Raw genomic sequence first — 21,916 nt, forward strand, 5'->3', positions numbered from 1 at the left:
ACGATGTACTGAGATAGACTGACGTATGTTTCTGTAAATTTCTAGAAAACATTTACTTGTCAACTTGTTTTATTTGTCAACAACATCGAAATAATCATTTATTGAGTAATTGTGTTTGATCGTGTTACCAACTTACATCAATATAACATTCCTCGAGAAATAACACATCTAAATTTCTAAAACAAATATGGGATCACTAAATAACGCACATCAAGAGAATGGAGGTGTTCTTCTTTACTCTGGTGAATTGATTCTGTTATATTGTGATTCTGTTAATTGTGAGATCAAAACCCGTGGTCATGTAAGTATCCACTTTAATAAATCTGTATATTTTCTTTGTTTACAAATAATTTTAGCTTTTTCTCTATACATTATTGTATTTTTGATTCAAACTATAACAAATACAGTATTAGCTGATGTTAGGTTTTCATTCTCTAATCGATCTTAAGCTTGACTTGATGCTCTGAAATGGGTTCACTGCGTATTAGAAAGCCTAATTAACGACTTGAGCTTGATCAATTTTCTGGTTATTTCATTTGAAGGTCCTATCAGCTTTAAAATAACAATTCATTCGTTTGTTATAGTTATTGCACCAGATTTATGAAATGATGACTAACCCATACTTTTATGACATCATTCTCACGATAAAAAAATCAGTGCATTGTTTGCCTTTGTTTCAAACTTGTATGGTTTAATTCTTTAATCGATTCTAATTAATTACTCTTCTATTTTCTCTTGCTAGGCGAAAGGAAGGATTTACCTGACGACGCATAGAGTAATATTCACATCTACTCCGTTAAAACAAAATGCCAATCTTAAATCCTTTTCGGCTCCATTCTTTTCGATGTTTGATCTGTCTCTTGAGCAGCCAATATTTGGTGCAAATGCAATCAAAGGCAAAGTCCGAGGAGATCCAGAATTTGGGTTCGAATTGAAATTTAATAAAGGTGGAGCCGTTGAATTTGGTCAAGCCATGCGAAATGCCGCTAAACAGGCTGCTGCTATGGCTCAGCAAAGCGGATTTACAGCTCCACCACCTTATAGTCCTACACCTGCCGCAGCTAGTTATTACCAAGCTCCGGATGATGTTTATCAACCAAATTATCCTGTCGGATTTGTTCTACCCACTCAAACCTTCCCAGATGCACCTCCGCCTGGATTCATTTACACGTCAGATGTTCCTCCACCTTACCCAGGTCTCATAACAGCAACCACTGTAACTGCTTCGGTTCCAGGCGCGGCCGTTCATCCTAACCCAGCTGAACTCATGTTTGGTACTTCTTCGGTTACACCAGCAATTTACCCTACTGCTACAACTCAGTATGTAATGTCACCTATGGATCCATTTTCTGCTGCTGGAGGAGCTTATCCGACTCTAAATCCAAATGTTCCTGCTGGACCAGGATTCAATGTACCAGGAGTGGATCATCCACCTACATATGATGAAGCTACAAAAAAGAAACAATAGTCAAAAATAGGACTGAAATATTTCTTTTATCTCAATTATTATCGATCAATTTTCATGTTTTTGTTTTCTGTTAGTATTTGCTGAATCAAATTTATTCTCGAAAAGGCCTAAACGGAACAAATTTTTTCCAATTTTCTCAATATATGCTTGTGAAAGCACTGTTATTTTCACGTAATCTTACAAGATTTACTTTTTTTCTCACCCTTTTGAAATTATATGTATTTAGCTATCTGACCACGTCTAATGTTTGATCCAATCATCATAAATAATGGAAGTTGTCTAATATAATGATACATAATATAAGTCTTATGTTACGCTTTGTTTCATTAAAAATTGTAAATTACCCCATCCTTCGCCCTATCCTTTTTGGGGTTTTCTCAGTCCATTCATTGAATGGTTCCGAAAGTAAATAAAAAGATGAAATGAATAAGATCTAAGAAAAGTCTCAAAATTTATCAAAAAACTGGCATCCGAATCTTTTAAATAATCGTTGGGAGTTCATGCAAATATCTACAATAATTTCAATGGTTAAAAATTACATGAATTAAGTTCTTAACGAAACGGGAAATAAGAAAGCAAAGAACATCTTAATAACTTATTTCTAATATTATAAATTACATTCTAAATAGTTAAAGTGCCGTAGGTGAAAAGAAATGAAATACAGAAAGATTATTTAAAGAACTATCCTCACATCTGTATCAATACGAGTAAATGAACAAAAGCTATAATAGTCAATTCATTGATTAATTCATATTCAACTTAAAACTGAAATTACTTACATTCTCGAATTAGGATCATGGTAGACATGAAGCTCGATTCAAAGCTAGATCAAAGAAAAACTCAATAATAATAAAGTGAACCAAATGAGACAAAGATTGAATCATTTTAGATCAGCTGTTTCATCAAAAGCTCAATGGTAATTATTAGGGAGAATCATCAATTCCCAATGAAAACAACAAACATAAACAACAGAAAGCACCTATCAAAATTATCTCTTCATCCAAGGGTGTAAACAAAACTCACGTCCAAGCAAAATAACAGTGACATTAAGTTGTAAAGAAAAACCAGGCAATTTTAAATAAACCGCAACTCTGTTGTGATTGGTTATAAGGTTACACAAGTTTCAGCCTATTGGTTGGTTTGCTCTTATGCTATAACATTTATTGATGGGTTAACTCAACAAAAGGAAACTGTTTCATACCGTAATCTCATCTTTTCAATCAATCAATTTTTGGATCATCTAGTATTTCAATTGAAGTGAAATTTACATTTGTATCTGTTTAGAACATTAATTAAAATGGAACTAGATAAAGAAGAGATTTTGAATGAACTCATGAGTAAGTAAATTTGCGTTTTTTTCTTCCTATCTTTCTATCACTTCTCTTTCTCTCTGCTATCTCTCAAAATTTTGAAAAACAATCTTAGATATATTTAAATATTTCATTAATTGTTTTGTTAGATTTTTGGCGTTTAACTTATGAAATTTTCATTTTCTTTCGTTTCGGCATCGAGGCCTTTCTCAGTATCTATCAAGTTCTGATTCATTTGTGTATACCCTTACCCTTTTATGTGCTCTATAATTTGTAATCTTATTGATACATTTTTCATATTTTTGTGATTTTTTTACAGATTTCGAGAAAAATTATGGACGTGACTGTGAAAATGGTCTGCCGGATTATTTGGAAAGACTACTCATCAATATAGCCAAGTCTGGGGATACAATGTAAGTGGGAGGACAGCATCTAGTGTTTACATCTTCAGTATTTTCACCTTATTTTCCCTCTCTCTATATCTCTCTATATATCTCTCTCTTTCTTTATCTCTTATATGCCACTATTTCTTTCTTTCTCATTGATTAAGTTTTCTCTTTTTGATTAGTTATCCTTGGAACAAAATTAAACCTGTGATTTTGAAAAAGATCGAGCTTGTGGTCAATGAATTCAATACCAAGTATCCCTATGAAAATAACCCGGTCTTACCAAATGTTAAACCATTCAACTTCCAGGAAATGAAAGATGAAATAATTGAAAAATTCGAATACTTTAATGGAGCCCCATTCACTATACAACGGATTTGCGAACTCCTCACGGCTCCTTATAAATATTACAAGAGATCGGACAAATTTATGAGAGGCTTAGAAAAAAATATACGCGTTATAAGTACTATTGAAGCAAGACGTGTGGATAGTGAAAACGAGCCCGAACCCTTCCAAAGAGAGTTTTCACGTTCACCGCACAACAACTCTTCATCTCCATCATCTTCTGCATCTTCCTCAAATATTCTCTTATCTTCGTCGCCCTTACCGTCATCATCGTCGTCATCATCAACATCACCATTACCATCATCTTCATCTGCACCTTCTGCATCATCATCTTCACAAATTTCATCGATTGCCTCTTCGTCTTCTGCTTTTATGAATGGACTGAACGAAAAAGAAGAATCATCTTCGCGAGCATTACTATGCTCTAATCAAATGTCACAATCATGTTCACATTTACAAGACTCCGATCCATTACCTAATGCCCCTGCACCTTTGCAGCAATTGGATAGTTTCACTACTGTTTTTGCTTCGCCTCCATCCACACCACTTGCCGTTGTATCTGACATTCATCCTTACGATGCAGGCTCACCTTCATCTTCCAGTTCCTCATCGTCCGAATCCTCACCACAACCTTCTTCATCTTCTTCGCCTCCTCCAAGTCTAGCTCCTGAAACACATGAACTAAACCAAGATGTAGAACTCGAAGATGCAAAAAGTCAAGAGAACTCAACCATCAATAAAATGGGTAATTTAAACGGTTCTGTAAAACCTGATGATGAACAGGTGAATATGATGGAGCAAGAAGAACCAATGAACCAGGTAGAAGATGATAAATCATACGACAATTTAGATGAAAAATTAGATGTAAAACAAGTCGAAAAGTTTGAAGAGAATCAAAATAAGAACCGATATGAGGACCAAAACTTGAAACAAAATGAAAAGATTACTACAAATCAAGAGGAAAAGCACGATGAAAAGCAAAATGAAAAACAAGATGAAAAGCAAGATGAAATACAGGATGAAAAACAAGAAGAACAACATGAAGAACAACAAGAAGAAAAGCAAGATGAAAAACAAAGTGAAAAAGTAGAAGATAAGCTAGACGACGAGCAAGATGACAAACGAAGCGATAAGCAAAGCGACAAGCACGATGAGATGCAAGATGAAACACCAGAAGAAATGCAAGAGGAAATGCAAGAAGAAATACAAGATAAAAGCAAAATCTAAATTGAAAAATTGATTTTTACAAGTTTATGCTTTCTAGTTCAAATACAGTCATCGCTTAGGTAATGAAACTCACAGAAAATTAGGCAAACCATGGAATTTATGAATTTCTCATTTGTTCATATCAATTAAAGTTTGCTTAATCATTGAAAAACATATCTTTTCCTTTTTCTTGCTACTTTATGCGTTACATTGAAATTTTTCGATGATCAGAAAAATGAACAGCCATTGATTGTTGTTTGATTACTCTTCACTTTAGCGTTCTCAATATTATTATTAAAACCAGCAAAGCCTTTCATCGTTTCTAGTCCACCAAGTAAACTTTAGAGATAAAAGCCACTATTTGCAGGAATCATTGTTTTTATAGCACTCATGAAATAAAACGGCCTTGGTAAGATCAAAAGACACTGGTCAGTTCGTAAAGCTTCAATTATTCTGTCAGCAGTGTAATCTGGTTTCAACATAGGGATCACTTTATCGTAAGCAGCCTGGAACATTCCAGTATCAATGAAGTAAGGGAATACCGTGGTTATTTTAATGCCATCATAGCCAGCAGTTTTCAGTTCAAGAAACAAAGATTCTTGTAGCATGTAAGCAGCAGCTTTTGAAGACGAGTAATTAGTTAATTTATCAGAACCAACAAAAGATGCAACAGAAGCCATAGATACAATATGACCCTTATTGTCAGACATCATTTCTGGTAGGAAAGCCTTGTTGATCCAGAAATGGGAAAAAACATTAACTTCGAATGTTTTGAGTATAGCTTCATCACTGAGGTCAAGAATTGATTTACCAGAAACGATACCAGGTTAACATAGGATAAGAACATGATGGTAACTGAGGTTCACCACAGATACATTAAAATAAGAGTATTGTTAGGGAAACCGGTAAATAATGGCCAAGATGTGAAATTGCAAGTGTTTGGAAGATATGTTTGTTCAAGTGAGACAAGTAAATGAAGGAAAGTGGAATTAAATGAGAAAATGGATCGGAAAGAATGAAGGTTAAGAGGATGATTAATAGGAATTAATATGGAAAAAAAGTAAATATCATAATTAACAAAGTAACTTACATGGAAAACAAATATTGGTTTTCCTATTTTAAAACAGAATAAGTATTTGACCCATGTTATCAAAAAAAACCAGCAGCGTATGTACAGATATTTGCATGTTAACTTAAAAAAGTTAGCTAAAATGCTGCCACAATGATGAACTTTTTTGATATAACTTTAATCAAGGTTTGATTCAAGTTAAAAAAGCACAATAATAGCTGCGTTACTTAACTTGACAGATAAAACAAAAACAAAAGAGGAGACCATTAAGAAAGAGTGTTCCACCACAAATCCATTAATAATAAAATGAATTAAGTCTTATTATTCAATCGACACTCGCCTGATACCTGGCATGACGGTCAACTCAGATTGAGAAATGTAACTCAATGAGTATCTCTCAATTTTACCAATAACTACAAAGAAACGAGAATAGATTTTTAAAGCAAGGAAAATGGATTGATTTGTTAAAATAGAAGCTGTTTTTGGTTAGTTGATCAAACAATTTTAGAAAAGGTTTGCCATAATTAGCCCTAAAATTTAAATTCATGATTAATACTTGACTATTCATTGCCTTTCTTTATTATTAAATCACTGGTTATCCAACCAAATGATCGAATGATTTCTGTTGACTAAATATACTACTGTAATTGCTAGAGGAGACTCTTGAAGACCATGAGAAATCTGTGGAAATCTAAACACAATTTAAGTCCGTGGCCATTTTTGATTAGCAGAGGTTATTTAAGTTTATCAACGTAATTTACGTCCAACTATTACCAGGACAATTTGAATAATAGAATGAGACATTTGCTATGCAAATATAAATGAAAAGATGAAACAATGAAATTGTTATTTTTATAATGCATAATGAAATGTACTGTTCATTTGATTTTGGTTTGTTTTTGTCAGCAATTGATTTACAAATGTTTAATGAAATAATTACGTGATATTAATGGTCTGATATAATTATGATTGATAATGAGTTGAAATAAATAAATGTTTTTAATTCGACGAAATACTAATGGTAATAAAACAAAGTTAATACCTTGACATACACAAAATTTTATCTATTCAACAAGCTTGCTTCAAGGTGTAGGTCAAATGCGAATCAAGTAACCCATATTGATGATCATTTCAGTTGAGACTTGTTTATTAATCAAGACGAACTCATCAGCCATCATCATTCAAAATAAACCAATATTTGTGACATAAACCTTGAGGGCCAATCTTTAAAATCGATCAGCTTCAGAATTGACCTTCTGGGAGGGTGGCAGATTAAAGGGTCTACTAGAGTTTGAAAAAATAATGAGTGGACATTTCATGTAGCAAACCAAAGGAATAACATCATTACAGCGCCAAAAGTTTATTTACAAAACATTTGTTTTTTTATTTTATGACATGTGTGTTTAAGCGATACTTATCGATATAAGGATCCGATCCTATTTCTCGATCATTCAGGCTTAACTTGACATAAACATCAGAGACAATAGACAAAAATGGGAGTGGAGAAAATATTTATCCTGAGTTATCTTTGATTTCATTCAGAGCGTGAAAAAAGCAAATTGTCCAATTGTTTTTATGAAATAACCTGAATAGGACTCAATATGCCTGGTTTTGAAACTTGTGGGCCAAATGAGGCTCTTGTTGTCTCTGGTAAGTTGTTTAATGTACAAAAATTGTGAGACCATTGTTTTGATGTTTTGTTTTGAATAATTCATTGGGAATTTCATTTATCCTATTATTTATTTAGATATTTTGATTGTTTCCAATTAATTGCATAAACACTTAATTTACATTCATGTTTTTCTGATCCCTTTTCAATTTAGGATGCTGCCATTCTAGGCCTCATATGGTGGCTGGTGGTCGTGTTTTTGTTTGGCCTGTCATTCAAAGAGTTCAAAAGTAAGCTTTTACAATTTATTTTCAATCTTTTACTCATTAAAATTTATATTTAAATTCTATTACAGAATCTCATTAAATACTATGACATTAACGATTGAAAGCCCTCGTGTTTATACCCAGCAAGGTGTACCAATTTCTGTAACTGGTGTAGCACAAGTTAAAATCCAAGGGCAGAACTCTGATATGTTAAGAGCTGCATGCGAACAATTTATGGGAAAATCTGAACAAGACATCATGCATGTCGCTCGTGAAACTCTAGAGGGACATCAAAGAGCAATCATGGCTTCTCTAACTGTCGAAGAAATTTACAAAAATCGTAAAAGGTTTTCCAAAAAAGTGTTCGAAGTGGCTTCCTCTGATCTGGTAGATATGGGATTTACCGTTGTCTCATATACCATCAAAGATATTAGTGATGATGAAGGATATCTTAAAGCTTTAGGAATGGCGCGAACAGCTGAAGTTAAACGTGATGCTCGAATTGGTGAGGCTGAAGCTCAGCGAGATGCATTAATAAAGGAGGCATTAGCTGAAGAGGATAAAATGGCGGCTAAATATTTGAATGACGCTGAAATTGCCAAAGCCCAGAAAGATTTTGAAATGAAAAAAGCTGCTTATGATTATGAAGTTTTTACGAAGAAAGCTGAATCAGATTTAGCTTTTGACATTCAAACAGCCAAAACGAAAAAACAAATCAAAGATAGCCAAATGGAAATTTTAGTTGTCGAAAGAACCTCGGAAATTGAAGTTCAAGAACAGGAAATCAAACGACGAGAGAAGGAATTAGAAGCCACTGTAAAGAAACCTGCAGAAGCTGAAAAATATAAAATTGAAAAGTTGGCTGAAGCATACAAAAATAAGTTAATTATTGAAGCAGAAGCTGAAGCAGAAGCAATTAAATTGAGAGGAGAAGCCGAATCATATGCAATTGAAGCCAAAGCCAAGGCCGAAGCGGAACAAATGGCCAAGAAAGCAAATGCTTATAAAGAATATGACAATGCTGCTAAGGTTGATATGATTCTGGAAACTATGCCTAAGGTAAGTTAATTATATTCTTTGGTGTTATGATTAACATTCATTTATGATGAGTGATCACTACTAATTAAATGCTTTTTTATTTGGTATAGTTGGCTGCTGAAATTGCTGCTCCATTGGCTCAATGTAATAAAGTGGTTATGGTTTCGCAAGGAGATGGGCCAATTGGTGCGACCAAGCTGACTGGAGAAATTCTCGATATTATTAATAAAGTGAGGTCATCCATCGACACTATTGCTGGCATTCCACCACCTGTAGCAGTCGCACCTGTAGCTGCCGCTCGTTAATTGCCCTACAATTTCAACGCATTTATGACATTTACATTTTTACTTGCATCTAAAGCTAATTTTATAAATTTTACAATCATCTAAATTCTCCTAGTCATATTGATTTTCTTCCTACCATATGCTTATTAACTTTATAACAAGTTTATCAATATTATTTACTGAAAACCAAGTCTGGAATTTTCACTTTATTTACTTTAATATTTCATTGCTTACTAAATTACTTCCTTGACACACTGTTCAATCCAGTACGAAAATAAATGTCTTTGCATTCCCATTTGTATTTTTTTGTTAACTTAATCAATTTATTTGAATCATTACAAATTTTGTTGCCTGTTTTGTTATGAATTATAATTTTTCATTCTGCAAAAGACAATATGATGATACAAAACGTGAAACTTCCGATGCAATTAACGTTTTACAAGCTCTATTATGTATAGTTCCAACTGTCGTAGGTTTTTTGTTCTCCAGAGTAAATTTACAATAATCCAACCATATTTGATGATCATTTTCTCCGAAATAACTAATTAAATCTTCATAAATATTCACAATTCTTTTATAATCGATTGGATTTTGATTTCGTTCAATTTGAATCATTTCATTGAAAAAAGATGCAACCGCAGGAGGATGATGTTTATATTTATCGTAATAATTTCGAGCTAGTTCTAGCCCATTCTTTTTGAGTTCAATCGATTTTCTCAATAATTCAGGTTTCAGCAATGAAGAAATTTTACGTTGAGTCACTAAACAACTGCCTCCTCCAAGTAATTCGGAAAAATATTTCTCAATTCTTTTGATGACTTCAGTAGGGTGTAAGTGTTTAGATGACCATTCGATGAAGAGATTCCAGACATCGTCAATAGTTTTCTTTTTCATATTTCTGATTATCAATCCAGATTGTTCTATCTTTTCTTCATCTTCGTCTTCATCCTGGTCGATCTTGTAATCAATGCTTTTGAAAGCTAGAGGAAAAAGATGTTTTACATCCTCCTTGGAAGTAACCCTCGTAGAGAGAACTTTTAAACGCAAGTACCAAATATCCGCGTACTTTGACCACTTTTCACATCCTTTGGCCATAAGATTATCCATTTGTGCAAAATTATCTTTGATTTGCAAGGCGAGAATCCACTCGAGAAAAGCATGTCTAGACATCAACTCTGATCTCCAGCATTCATCAAATATCAGCAGTAAGTTGTCTAACAATTTTTCTTGGTCTTCTCCGACAGCAGACTTAGATAACAACCTTAGATTGAAACTTATGAATAAATTCCACATTTTAACTGTGGGAACTTTGTCAATACCCTTTCGGTAAATATTGACTGCCAATTCAATCCGCTTTTCTTCTGGTGCAAATGATTCTAGATCGTCTTCAGATAAATTTTTGTAACGACAAGCATAATATTGATCCATTACACAATGAGCTTTGATGTCATATAACTCTTCGGTATCAGGAAAGTTTTCTTCTAAAATCTTTATCATCTCTACTTTAACTGGAGTTCGCAAACCAGGTTCAAATTCATCAAGAATATCAAAAAAACCTTTCGCAGCAGCCAATTTTTTGGATAATACAGGGACAGAATTCTTAAAAACAATGACTGCTATTTTGCCGCTTACCACTGCATCACTTTCGTCTAAGGTAAAATTAACTGAAAAAGAATAGAGAAAATTTATAAGCACAAGATATTGATAAAGCATTCATAATTTAATCATACCTTTTGAAATATTCTGGTATTCTTCACTGTCTAAATCTTGTCCCAAAATTTCTTGACGTTTTCGAACCATATCGGAATGCAACAACTCAAATCTAAAGTATTCTTCCCAAAGCTTAATTGAATCGGGATTATCTTGTAAGCTAGTTTGCAGCAAATTACGAGCAACGGTTGGCATACGCATTTCCTCAAATTGATATTTAGCAGCAGCAATCCAAACTTCCTCTTTGTCAGGATGAACTTGCAACATACGAACATAAACTTTACTAATGTCCTCTCTGAGACCCATTTTGCGGCAAAAGTTAATCCAAGTGTACCAAAGGACAAGATCGTGTTGGTTGGAATATACAACTTTTCTGAACAGTTTTTTAACCAAATTGATTAGCCTTATTTCAATCTCTTTATACTTCAACATATTAATACATTTTACTTTACGTTTTTTCATCAAATCTAACAGGGTTTGTACATATTGAATATATTTGAGATAGTCATGTTTTGTTTTACTGGGCTTTTGAATTTTGTATTCAAATGATCGTATATCATTAACAATTTTTTTAACTTCTTCAGCAGAGAACAATTTCACTTCTCTAACGCTCACAAAAACATCAAGCAACTCTTCAAGATGATATTGAACAACTTCAGCCATGGTTAAGACAAACTGAACAATTCAAAAAATCACAAAATAAAATAAACAAAATACAATAAATTAACACAGCAGATGATCAAAAAACACAAACAAATTGTCTCGTAAAATCATGTCACATGGACCATGTGAATGGTAGCCAAGCAACTTTAAAGCAAGCAAACCAGCAATAAAGTAGCGTCATCTACCAACTAAAAAAAACAAAGTTAACGAAATTATCAATTAATTAAGATTTATAAACTCAACAAAATAGCTTTGATACTTTTACAAATGATTGAATAGATAACAAGAAAATTAAAAATTGATTTGATAAAATAACAAAAGTATCAAAAGTCTAAATAAACGAGAAACCCGTAATGCATAACAACAACCTTTAGTAATAATATTAATGATAAAAAATCAAGTAAAAAATCATCCTTTTAATAAAAAAAGATTACGATAAAAATTTTAACAGCAAGATACTTTAAAATCCAATGATTCAGGTAAAAAATTAAAATGTAAACTTCATTAAGTTAGTTTGAAATGTCAATAAATCGTAACTTTAAAGGACCAACTGGAACGTTTATGAAACGAGTTTTAGCTCGGAATGGCTCATCATCATCAAATTCAACGCGAAAATTCCTTAAAATTTTGGCAATTAAAATGTAAAGTTCTAATTCAGATAAACGTCTTCCTATGCACATTCTAGCTCCATAACCGAAAGGAAGCATAGCAAATGGTGACGCTTTTGGCCAGTTTCCTCGTTCCAAAGTTAACCACCTTTCAGGGATAAACTCATTAGGTCGAGGAAAGTTTGATTCCTGCATACAAGCCACTTGATTTTGAACAATTATCATGGTTCCAGTTGGTATATGAAAACCTCTAATTGTCATATCTCGAGTTGTAACTCTTCCAGTTCCAATTGAAAAAGGATTGATTCTCATTGATTCTTTAACACAGGCCTTTAAATATTTCATTTGTTGAAGACTTTCAACGGAAATAGGTTCTTTGCCATTCGGGAATATTTCAAATAATTCTTTGCGAACTTGATCTTGACATTTCTGGTTACATGAAAGATGATAGAGAGCAAAAGCGACGACAAATGAGGTTGTATCGAAAGCAGCCAAGAACAAATCCATTATTATTGTAAAAATATCTTTTTTTGTAGCTTCGGGTTGATTAAACAATTGAGACACAATAGATTTGGCTCCATGAATAGAAGTTGAATTGTGATCAATGTTTTCAATGAATTTAGATATTATATCACCCATGACATCCTGCGATTTAACCAACCTTTTATAGTCAGAGGTTGGAAAATATTGCCACAGGTTAGTTGCTGCCAATTCAGTAGCCATAATTGCCTCATGAGTCTCATGAATTGCGCCAAATAAAGCTTCACTTTCACTTGTTCCTTTGAGATTCAGACATCCAAGTTGTTGACCAACAAATACTCGTCCATTGGTTTCTAGAGCCCACCTGTAGAGATGCGGCATTAAATTTTCAACTGAACCGGAGAGACTTCTAATTTCAAGTATATTAGATAATAATTGGTCAGCTGTCAAACTAATTTCAGGAATGAATTGATTTATCTGGGATTGATTGAGTAACATCGACTGCACAAGCTTCACATACCGTGTTTGGAGACGTAAACGAGCGTAGTTGATATTATTTTCGCGCCTTTTCCAGGTGATAAACTGAATAAAAGATTATACGCTTTAATCATTCAAAGGATTATTGAACACTAAACACAGCTAACAGGAACATTAAGGCAACGAACTATGAACAATGGCATGAAATGAAGATATAATAATCGGAATCATCAGAATACTCACTAACAATCAGTTCCATTAAATAGCAAGATTGATGACATTACTTTTACTAAAGTTTATTTAAAATAATTTACTTTAACACTAAAATGGTCAATAAATCGGATAAATCACAATTTACTTCATATCGATAAAATTGGTCGGTACATTGATTGGATTTGGACATTGTTTGTGACTGGCAGTACTCATTGGTTCAATCCAGTACGAAAATAAATATCTTTGCATTCCCATTTGTATTTTTTCGTTAAACAATTTATTTAAATTACATTTTTTGTTATGAATTATAATTTTTATTCTGCAAAAGACAATATGATGATACAAAACGTGAAACTTCCGATGCAATTAACGTTTTACAAGCTCTATTATGTATAGTTCCAACTGTCGTAGGTTTTTTGTTCTCCAGAGTAAATTTACAATAATCCAACCATATTTGATGATCATTTTCTCCGAAATAACTAATTAAATCTTCATAAATATTAACTATTCTTTTATAATCAATTGGATTTTGATTTCGTTCAATTTGAATCATCTCTTTGAAAAAAGATGCAACCGCAGGAGGATGATGTTTATATTTATCGTAATAATTTCGAGCTAGTTCTAGCCCATTCTTTTTGAGTTCAATCGATTTTCTCAATAATTCAGGTTTCAGCAATGAAGAAATTTTACGTTGAGTCACTAAACAACTGCCTCCTCCAAGTAATTCGGAAAAATATTTCTCAATTCTTTTGATGACTTCAGTAGGGTGTAAGTGTTTAGATGACCATTCGATGAAGAGATTCCAGACATCGTCAATAGTTTTCTTTTTCATATTTCTGATTATCAATCCAGATTGTTCTATCTTTTCTTCATCTTCGTCTTCATCCTGGTCGATCTTGTAATCAATGCTTTTGAAAGCTAGAGGAAAAAGATGTTTTACATCCTCCTTGGAAGTAACCCTCGTAGAGAGAACTTTTAAACGCAAGTACCAAATATCCGCGTACTTTGACCACTTTTCACATCCTTTGGCCATAAGATTATCCATTTGTGCAAAATTATCTTTGATTTGTAAGGCGAGAATCCACTCGAGAAAAGCATGTCTAGACATCAATCCTGATCTCCAGCATTCATCAAATATCAGCAGTAAGTTGTCTAACAACTTTTCTTGGTCTTCTCCATCAGCAGACTTGGATAACAATCTTAAATTGAAACTTATGAATAAATTCCACATTTTAACTGTAGGAACTTTGTCAATACCCATTCGGTAAATATTGACTGCCAATTCAATCCGCTTTTCTTCTGGTGCAAATGATTCTAGATCGTCTTCAGATAAATTTTTGTACCGACAAGCATAATATTGATCCATTACACAATGAGCTTTGATGTCATATAACTCTTCGGTATCAGGAAAGTTTTCTTCTAAAATCTTTATCATCTCTACTTTAACTGGAGTTCGCAAACCCGGTTTAAATTTATCAAGAATACCTAAAAAACCTTTCACAGTAGCCAATTTTTTGGATAATACAGGGACAGCATTCTTAAAAACAATGACTGCTATTTTGCCATTTACCACTGCATCACTTTCGTCTAGGGTAAAATTAACTGGAAAAGAATAGAGCAAATTTATAAGCACAAGATATTGATAAAGCATTCATAATTTAATCATACCTTTTGAAATATTCTGGTATTCTTCACTGTCTAAATCTTGTCCCAAGATTTTATGACGTTTCCGAACTATATCGGAATGCAACAACTCAAATCTAAAGTATTCTTTCCAAAGCTTAATTGAATCGGGATTATCTTGTAAGCCAGTTTGCAGCAAATTACGAGCAACGGTTGGCATACGCATTTTCTTAAATTGATGTTTAGCAGCATCAATCCAAACTTTCTCTTTATCAGGGTGGACTTGCAACGTACGAGTATAAACTTTACTGGTGTCCTCTCTGTGACCCATTTTGCGGCAAAAGTTAATCCAAGTGTACCAAAGGACAAGATCGTGTTGGTTGGAATATACAACTTTTCTAAGCAGTTTTTTAACCAAATTGATGAGTCTAATTTCAATCTCTTTATACTTCAACATATTGATACATTTTACTTTACGTTTTTTAATCAAAAGTAACAGGGTTTGCATATATTGAATATATTTGAGATAGTCATGTTTTGTTTTACTGGGCTTTTGAATTTTGTATTCATGTGATCGTATTTTATTAACAATTTTTTTAACTTCTACAGCAGAGAACAATTTCACTTCTCTAAAGCTCACAAAAACATCAAGCAACTCTTCAAGATGATATTGAACAACTTCAGCCATGGTTAAGACAAACTGAACAATTCAAAAATCACAAAATAAAATAAACAAAATACAATAAATTAACACAGCAGATGATCAAAAATCACAAACAAATTGTCTCGTAAAATCATGTCACATGGACCATGTGAATGGTAGCCAAGCAACTTTAAAGCAAGCAAACCAGCAATAAAGTAGCGTCATCTACCAACTAAAAAAGCCAAAGTTAACGAAATGATCAATTAATTAACATTTATAAACTCAACAAAATAGCTTTGTTATTTTTACAAATGATTGAATAGATAACAATAAAATTAAAAATTGATGCAGTAAAACAACAGAAGTAGCAAAAGTTTAGATAAACGAGAAAACCCGTAATGCATAACAATAATCCGAATATTTGAGCCTAAAGAAAGTAATTTAATGCCATTTGATGAATAAATTAGCCATTTTAAATTTGATAACTTCCACTTTTGCAATGAAGATTGAAACATGTATCTTAAATGACCAAAATTTGATCCAATTTGACCTAGAAAAAGGAAACAAGAAAGAAATTTGCAATTTTCACGTTTCTCGTCCACTAGCCATTGCATTAACTCGGTCTATTATTGCCATTTCAAATTGATAGCATCTTCAATGGAATATGCTTAAATATTAATAACAATTATCTCAACAGGTTAAAAATTGATTGAATCTGAAATAGTTAACCAGAGGTTAAGCAAAGAGAAAAAAAACAAGCCAATTATATATACAGCTAAATGCATCAAGGCTTTGCCTTTTATTACTTTTTTGGTTCCTAATTTTTTCTTCCACCTCCTCCTCCTCCTCATCATCATCCCTGTGAATCTGGTGAAAAATATCTGGGCTTAGTTTAAAAATGAGGTCAAGATCTACAAACACAAGAAAGAGAGATTGAATGCGCGAGTTACAAAGAAAACTAACTGATCCATTCAACATCATCTTCATCTACTATTCTTATCCTGAAACATCTCTTTTTTTCTCATCTTTTCAATCAAATCCTTTTCCCTCATTTAACCCAATTTAATGTGCTGATCAAACTGAGCAATTATAAAAATAATAAACCATGCAAGATAGAAACAAAGAAATGGAAAGCAAAAATTGCAGGCAAAAAAGTAGCTAAAGCTGAAGGCAACATTTGTTGAATCGTACATTGGGTTTACGGGTTAAAGCCAAGCAACCTACAACTTTCAACCGAGTCATGCACCTTTCCTAGGTTGCTATTTGTACATCAAGCCAGGTCTTCACATGTAAAGCAAATAATGAAACAAAATTGACTGGGACAAGTGTTGTTGACGTCATAAGAAGGTTTATAAATGTACTAAAAGGATGTAAACGCTGTAAACGAGTGAGATGATGATGAAAGTGAGAGTGAAAAATATAATTTTGAAAGATAGACTAGGTAATGGTGTCATCAATACCCTGGGATTGATCGATACAGCTTGACCTGAATTCCGGGAAAAATGCAGCTCAACCCCCTGAATCCATTGAGAGTAGAAAAATATTTTTACTCTCAACCCTTGAACATCTCTTTCTTTTACCTCTTTCTCCTTCTCTTTTTCCTATCATTCCCTTTTCATCTTCACTCTTAGCATCCACCTTTTATCCTTGACTCTTGACATGACGATTTTTCCTTGAGAATTGAGTTTCTCATCATATGAACTGCAACACAAATAGCACATATAAAGAGGGAGTAAAAAAGAGAGCGTAAAAAATGATAACAAAATAAGGTTCAAATTTGTTGCTACTCTTTTTGTATCATTTATCCTGAACATTGCTATTCAATTTAACACAAGGACTAACCATGCTAACACCATCAATATCAACATTGTAATCTACTAATAATGTTATTCATTGTTTACAGAAAAATGAACAAAAAAATGAACAAAATTTGCAATTTTAATTTACAAACTGCCTTGACTTTACTCGATGATTCAAGTTTAGTAACCATTAACTGATTTTGTTTTGTTCATTGTTTAATGCCTATTCACTGATGATGCTTGTCTTGCAATTGATTAGCAAGTTGAGGAGCAAATTACAATTCATTTCAATGCAACATTTCAAAGTAAACTTCAATTGTAAACATAAAACTGATTCAATATTAGATGTCAGCATTTTTTACCTCTGGTTTCATTTTCATCATCTTGAACAATTTCCCTTTCTTCTCACTCATCATCAATACCCTGAAAAACCTTGACCTCAACTCATCCTTCGTCTGGAGGTTATCCAGGGATTCATCAGATTTATCTCAACTCTTTCTTTCTCCTGCTATTCTTGCTCCGCATCTTTGTCAACCTACTATTATGATGGTGTAATTGTGATCAAGATGAATCTGCAAATGAACATGCAAAAATATTGATTGTTAAAAATGAACGCAAAACAAATGGTTGAAACCAATTTTTGTTGTAATTAAAAAAATCTTTTTTTTCTCATTTTATTTTCATTTATATATATTTATATTTAGAATCACTTTTGGGTTCAAATTTTGTTTCGTTTTTATATTCATTTTGATTCATATTGATTCATTTACTCTCTCCTTACTCCTTTTCATGGTAACTTTTGTTGTTGTTGTTTTTTCTCGGTGAGAGTTTAAGGTTAGTTGTTGTGGTCATTATCAAGGTTCAGCTGTTGGGTTAAAAGGTTCAATATTTTGAAACAATAAGAGGAACAGCAAGAAGAGCCAGAAATTAATTGATTGATTAACCTTTTCCTTTCCTTTAACTGTACATGGTTTTATCATGATTAAGCTGAAATTTGCATTTTATTTTTTTTTATATTATAAACTTGTCAGCTAATTGTTCAAGGATGGATTGCATTATCAATTTAATTCCTATCTCTTCTGTAAAATGGTAATAATAGTAATTAGAGAGTTGTAAATATTAATAAGATTTTCAATGTTGCGTTATATTTTCAGGTTAAGAGATGTAAGGAGAGGAAAAGGTGATTGTGATAAAATAAGACAGAGAAATGGACCTTTTTTTGTTCATAACAGACAAATCAATCAGGGGGTTTATAAGCAAAAAACTAATTGTTAGTGAAGATTATCACTTGAAAGCATTATCTACGGATTTTAAATTGAAGAGCAATAAGATACATTATTGACCTTATCGTCTTCGTCTTCACCGAGATTGGCATCTTCAATTGGGGTAAATGAAAAAACAATCCAATTTGTTTCCTTGATCATGAAGATTCCTGTGCAGTTTTTTTTCCAAGATGAGTTTTTTGCTTGCTTTGCTTGAAAGATTGAATCAATGGCTTTGCAAAAAAAGAAAGGGTTTCTCTGCCTTGGAATGGTCTTTTTGAGTTTATACATTAACATAACTCATTAGTATTGATAAAAGGGAGGGAAGCAATCGGAGGAACAGAGACAGTGAAAGTTCGTGAGAGAGAAAAGTGATTGAGCGGCAAAAATTCAATTGGTAAAGCAATTGGATAGCACAAATGATTATCGGTCAATCGTCAATCTTCTGATTCTCAGGGTTTAATTATTGTTTGGCTTTGTGATTGTAGTTCTTTTATCGCTTTGTCTGGCTTCTTTTCATCATTCTCGGAGTCACTTTTTGGGATCGAGTTCTGTTTCCCCATACATTTGATTAGCGAAAAAATATATTTATAATTGAAAATGTATGTATAGAGTTGGGGTTGAAACATCGGTTAGATTTTAATCTTTCAACGTGTTTTGGCGATGAATATCATCCATTTTTCTCTTTGTCCTCCAGAAGAAAAATGAAACGAAAAGATGAAGTAGTTTCTTTTCACACTTCATTTTCACCAAAAAAAAGGTGTAAAAAAGTTGAATTTATAACAAAGGAAAAAAGAATAAATCTTGATAACTTGGGCAAAAGTCATGATCATTATCACGTCACGTATTGATTGCTTTCAAACGCGAATGAACCAACAAAACTGAATTAACCGGAATAAGATTCTTGTCACTTTTGATTTCCATGGGCAAAAAAATTGTTACCCATTGAATTTGGGAAAACTTATGATGCGTTTTAGTGTTTTAGTTTTATGGAAAGTAGAAGAAAGAACTTATAATGTTGATTAAAGGCATGAGAAAAATTGAAGAAAGTTGGAAATGAAGATGAAAGTAAGAAAGGAAAGGAGATGAGTGAAGATAAAGATAGAAAAGAAGGACCAGAAAAAAAGATAATGACCATGCCTTGCTGGATGAACAATCAATTTGCTGTCCAAGTTTGATTGCCAACCAAAGTTGACTTGAACCGTTGGGTTTCTTCAAAAACTAATTCTTTCAGGCGTTCTTTCGGGAGATCATCCAATTCCATTTCAAATCGGAAAGGCTCATCAGCAATTGGCTCATCTCCAGGATCATAATATTGTTCAAGATAGGGGTGGGCCAATGCTTGTTCCACTGTGATTCTTTTGTTAGGATTGAATGTCAACATTTTGTCAAGAAGATCAAGTGCTGCAAAAAAAATAATGCATTAGTTTTAATTTCAATTTGAATAGTAGAGAAAAAAAGCTAAAGAGGACTCAACATACCTTTATCATCGGCATTTTCATATAATTGGAAAAAGGGTACTTTTTCTTTGTGCGGTAATGATTGTAAATAGCTTCTGGCCTTATCATTAATGATACAGTCCAGGTCTTCTTGAGAGGGCGATCCTAATATACTGAGTATATGATTCAATTGATCCAAATCTGATATAGCGGAAGATATAAATTACAATGAATATTAGCTTGCAAAATGTAAATAGTTTAAGAAATGCAAATTATTGCAAAAATCAAAATATTATTCGGACTACTTACAATGTTTACCAGGAAAAATAGGTCTGTTGGAAATCATTTCGGCAAGGATGCAACCAACAGACCAAATATCAACTAAACAAAATTGAGAAAATGTACAATTAGTTTTGCTTTTATATATAAACAAACAAAAGTGGAACATTAAATAGATAACTGCAAAAGATTTTCGCAAATTGCAATGAGTTACTCACTTGATTTGGTGTAACCTTTGCTGTTAAGCATAATTTCTGGAGCTCTGTACCAACGAGTGGCAACATACTCGGTCAAAAACCCAGTATGATCGTGCTCCGGATCAGCTACACGAGCTAGGCCAAAATCACAAATTTTGAGATCACAAGTAGTATTTAGAAGCAAATTGCTTGGCTTTAGGTCACGATGGAGTACATTAGCAGAATGAATATACTTCAGACCACGGAGTATTTGGTACAGGAAGTAGCATATATGGTCATTACTTAAATTTTGGGTTTTCAACAATTTATATAAGTCTGTTTCCATTAGACATTGTACAATGTAAACATCTTTCATCTGATCGATTGTAGGCGCTCTAATGATATCGCGGATATCGATTATCTAACAAAGAATATTTAACAAATAGCAAAAAAAGAAATTGCGAAATTGAAAAAGAAAGTTCACAAGACATATGAAGCAAAAAAAGAGTTCAAAAGATGAGGGAGAAGCATAGGTAAAGTAAAGTCTTGACCGATACAAAGAAATAACTATAGATAGTTACAATGTTATTCTGTTGGGGAAAAAGGCACAAAGAAGTTGACCTCTTTACGTTGACTTACATTTTCATGTCTGAAGCGAGTTAATATCTTGATTTCCCGTAGAGTCCGTTGACAATATGTCTGATGCTCAAATGGACTGATCTTTTTAATAGCTACCTTATGTTTTGTTATTGTGTCCGTTGCAGAACTGAATGAAAATCAATAAAAATTGAAAATGGTCATTGAGGGATTTAAAAAGACAAAGAAAAAATGGAATGCAATTATGTAAAAATAAAGAGAGTTGTGGTAAGGAGAGAAATATGATGAAAGACGATAGTTTGAATGAAAGAAGGTGAAAGGCAAGGGAATGAAAGGGAATGAAAGAAGAAATGTCATTAGAAAAATTGAGTGATAGATACAAAACGAGGAAAGAGTAAAAATGATAGAGAAGAAGAAAATGAAAGTGGAAAAGTAAGAGAATGAGAAAGAAAAAAATGTTGGGAGGTAAACAAAAGGTAATGAGAGAGAGAGAGAGAGAGGAAAAAAATATAAATGAGAAAAAATGCAAAGTAGAAAGGATTGAGTATGCAACAAAAAAGCAGATAAAAGGTTTGATACTTACACAACCATACCATAAGCTCCTTCGCCAATATATTGTAGATCTACATAACGAGGTCCAACCTCGAAAATCTGACCTCTGATTGCTTCTCCCATCGTGTGAAGATACACTTTTGATGTTTATTGAAAAAAACAAAAGGTAAAAGACAATTGAGAGAGAGAGCGAGAGAGAAAATAAGTCGGAAGAGAGAGAGAGAAGAGAAAGTAAAATACAAGATTGCTTAAAACACACTCCACTCAACAAGAGACTCACTTTCTGATTGCCAAAAGTAAACTGTTTTCAAGTGAACAGAAAGATCCAAGACTACTCAATACCTTGTATCAAGATCTTTTTATTGAGGCGCAACATTTGATTATCTAACTGAGTGCATAATGTAAAGTTACTAA

The 21,916-nt window shown here is 33.0% G+C and overlaps 7 protein-coding genes and 1 pseudogene across 8 annotated transcripts; 3 read left to right on the top strand and 5 right to left on the bottom strand.

Annotated features, from left to right (window-relative positions):
- The first annotated feature begins 68 nt into the window (after positions 1 to 68).
- Wbp2 (WW domain binding protein 2) lies at positions 69 to 1,910 on the top strand. The gene is made up of 2 exons (XM_015926998.3): positions 69 to 301; positions 743 to 1,910. Exons 1-2 carry the CDS (start codon positions 188 to 190, stop codon positions 1,466 to 1,468), a joined length of 840 nt encoding a protein of 279 aa, XP_015782484.2. The 5' UTR covers positions 69 to 187; the 3' UTR covers positions 1,469 to 1,910.
- A 730-nt stretch (positions 1,911 to 2,640) lies between these two features.
- On the top strand, positions 2,641 to 4,887 carry LOC107360366 (uncharacterized). Of its 2 annotated transcripts, none has more exons than XM_089267115.1 (3): positions 2,641 to 2,805; positions 3,098 to 3,191; positions 3,329 to 4,887. In XM_089267115.1, exons 1-3 carry the CDS (start codon positions 2,766 to 2,768, stop codon positions 4,734 to 4,736), a joined length of 1,542 nt encoding a protein of 513 aa, XP_089123241.1. In that variant the 5' UTR covers positions 2,641 to 2,765; the 3' UTR covers positions 4,737 to 4,887. The 2 variants fall into 2 exon arrangements, with proteins under 2 accessions (XP_089123241.1, XP_015782485.2); XM_015926999.2 differs by having other exon boundaries at positions 3,347 to 4,887.
- Positions 4,888 to 4,919: 32 nt separating this feature from the next.
- On the bottom strand, positions 4,920 to 5,542 carry LOC107360173 (epidermal retinol dehydrogenase 2 pseudogene; annotated as a pseudogene).
- Positions 5,543 to 7,262: 1,720 nt separating this feature from the next.
- Positions 7,263 to 9,276, top strand: Flo1 (flotillin-1). Its single transcript, XM_015927001.3, has 4 exons — positions 7,263 to 7,434; positions 7,608 to 7,683; positions 7,749 to 8,718; positions 8,808 to 9,276. The coding sequence occupies exons 1-4, from the start codon at positions 7,386 to 7,388 to the stop codon at positions 9,000 to 9,002; spliced, it is 1,290 nt and encodes a 429-aa protein (XP_015782487.1). The 5' UTR covers positions 7,263 to 7,385; the 3' UTR covers positions 9,003 to 9,276.
- Positions 9,277 to 11,472, bottom strand: LOC107360367 (U3 small nucleolar RNA-associated protein 6 homolog). The gene is made up of 2 exons (XM_015927000.3): positions 10,712 to 11,472; positions 9,277 to 10,645 (listed from the first exon to the last, which is right to left on the bottom strand). Exons 1-2 carry the CDS (start codon positions 11,352 to 11,354, stop codon positions 9,348 to 9,350), a joined length of 1,941 nt encoding a protein of 646 aa, XP_015782486.2. The 5' UTR covers positions 11,355 to 11,472; the 3' UTR covers positions 9,277 to 9,347.
- A 278-nt stretch (positions 11,473 to 11,750) lies between these two features.
- Positions 11,751 to 12,977, bottom strand: LOC112538660 (putative cytochrome P450 49a1). The gene is made up of 2 exons (XM_089267867.1): positions 12,963 to 12,977; positions 11,751 to 12,851 (listed from the first exon to the last, which is right to left on the bottom strand). Exon 2 carries the CDS (start codon positions 12,821 to 12,823, stop codon positions 11,864 to 11,866), a length of 960 nt encoding a protein of 319 aa, XP_089123993.1. The 5' UTR covers positions 12,824 to 12,851; positions 12,963 to 12,977; the 3' UTR covers positions 11,751 to 11,863.
- A 446-nt stretch (positions 12,978 to 13,423) lies between these two features.
- On the bottom strand, positions 13,424 to 15,559 carry LOC107360176 (U3 small nucleolar RNA-associated protein 6 homolog). Its single transcript, XM_089267866.1, has 2 exons — positions 14,801 to 15,559; positions 13,424 to 14,734 (listed from the first exon to the last, which is right to left on the bottom strand). The coding sequence occupies exons 1-2, from the start codon at positions 15,441 to 15,443 to the stop codon at positions 13,431 to 13,433; spliced, it is 1,947 nt and encodes a 648-aa protein (XP_089123992.1). The 5' UTR covers positions 15,444 to 15,559; the 3' UTR covers positions 13,424 to 13,430.
- A 3,514-nt stretch (positions 15,560 to 19,073) lies between these two features.
- Positions 19,074 to 21,773, bottom strand: rl (Mitogen-activated protein kinase rl). Its single transcript, XM_015927434.3, has 6 exons — positions 21,534 to 21,773; positions 20,993 to 21,119; positions 20,396 to 20,774; positions 20,208 to 20,279; positions 19,941 to 20,099; positions 19,074 to 19,863 (listed from the first exon to the last, which is right to left on the bottom strand). The coding sequence occupies exons 1-6, from the start codon at positions 21,623 to 21,625 to the stop codon at positions 19,616 to 19,618; spliced, it is 1,077 nt and encodes a 358-aa protein (XP_015782920.1). The 5' UTR covers positions 21,626 to 21,773; the 3' UTR covers positions 19,074 to 19,615.
- Between the last annotated feature and the right edge of the window lie 143 nt (positions 21,774 to 21,916).

The sequence above is a fragment of the Tetranychus urticae genome, chromosome 2, assembly GCF_039701765.1.
Source record: "Tetranychus urticae isolate SD_2017Ah chromosome 2, NJAU_TeUrti_SD_1.0, whole genome shotgun sequence".
Taxonomy (NCBI): domain Eukaryota; kingdom Metazoa; phylum Arthropoda; class Arachnida; order Trombidiformes; family Tetranychidae; genus Tetranychus; species Tetranychus urticae.

Coding starts and splice junctions, on each gene's coding strand:
- Wbp2 (XM_015926998.3), top strand. CDS start 188: ATGGGATCACTAAATAACGCACATCAAGAGAATGGAGGTGTTCTTCTT. Junction 302..742: donor AGATCAAAACCCGTGGTCAT/GTAAGTATCCAC, acceptor TTCTCTTGCTAG/GCGAAAGGAAGGATTTACCT.
- LOC107360366 (XM_089267115.1), top strand. CDS start 2,766: ATGGAACTAGATAAAGAAGAGATTTTGAATGAACTCATGA. Junction 2,806..3,097: donor GATTTTGAATGAACTCATGA/GTAAGTAAATTT, acceptor ATTTTTTTACAG/ATTTCGAGAAAAATTATGGA. Junction 3,192..3,328: donor GCCAAGTCTGGGGATACAAT/GTAAGTGGGAGG, acceptor TCATTGATTAAG/TTTTCTCTTTTTGATTAGTT.
- Flo1 (XM_015927001.3), top strand. CDS start 7,386: ATGCCTGGTTTTGAAACTTGTGGGCCAAATGAGGCTCTTGTTGTCTCT. Junction 7,684..7,748: donor GTCATTCAAAGAGTTCAAAA/GTAAGCTTTTAC, acceptor ATTCTATTACAG/AATCTCATTAAATACTATGA. Junction 8,719..8,807: donor TTCTGGAAACTATGCCTAAG/GTAAGTTAATTA, acceptor TATTTGGTATAG/TTGGCTGCTGAAATTGCTGC.
- LOC107360367 (XM_015927000.3), bottom strand. CDS start 11,354: ATGGCTGAAGTTGTTCAATATCATCTTGAAGAGTTGCTTGATGTTTTT. Junction 10,646..10,711: donor ATACCAGAATATTTCAAAAG/GTATGATTAAAT, acceptor ATTCTTTTTCAG/TTAATTTTACCTTAGACGAA.
- LOC112538660 (XM_089267867.1), bottom strand. CDS start 12,823: ATGCCGCATCTCTACAGGTGGGCTCTAGAAACCAATGGACGAGTATTT.
- LOC107360176 (XM_089267866.1), bottom strand. CDS start 15,443: ATGGCTGAAGTTGTTCAATATCATCTTGAAGAGTTGCTTGATGTTTTT. Junction 14,735..14,800: donor ATACCAGAATATTTCAAAAG/GTATGATTAAAT, acceptor ATTCTTTTCCAG/TTAATTTTACCCTAGACGAA.
- rl (XM_015927434.3), bottom strand. CDS start 21,625: ATGGGAGAAGCAATCAGAGGTCAGATTTTCGAGGTTGGACCTCGTTAT. Junction 20,775..20,992: donor CTCGCTTCAGACATGAAAAT/GTAAGTCAACGT, acceptor ATTCTTTGTTAG/ATAATCGATATCCGCGATAT. Junction 19,864..19,940: donor TGAAAATGCCGATGATAAAG/GTATGTTGAGTC, acceptor TTTTTTTTGCAG/CACTTGATCTTCTTGACAAA.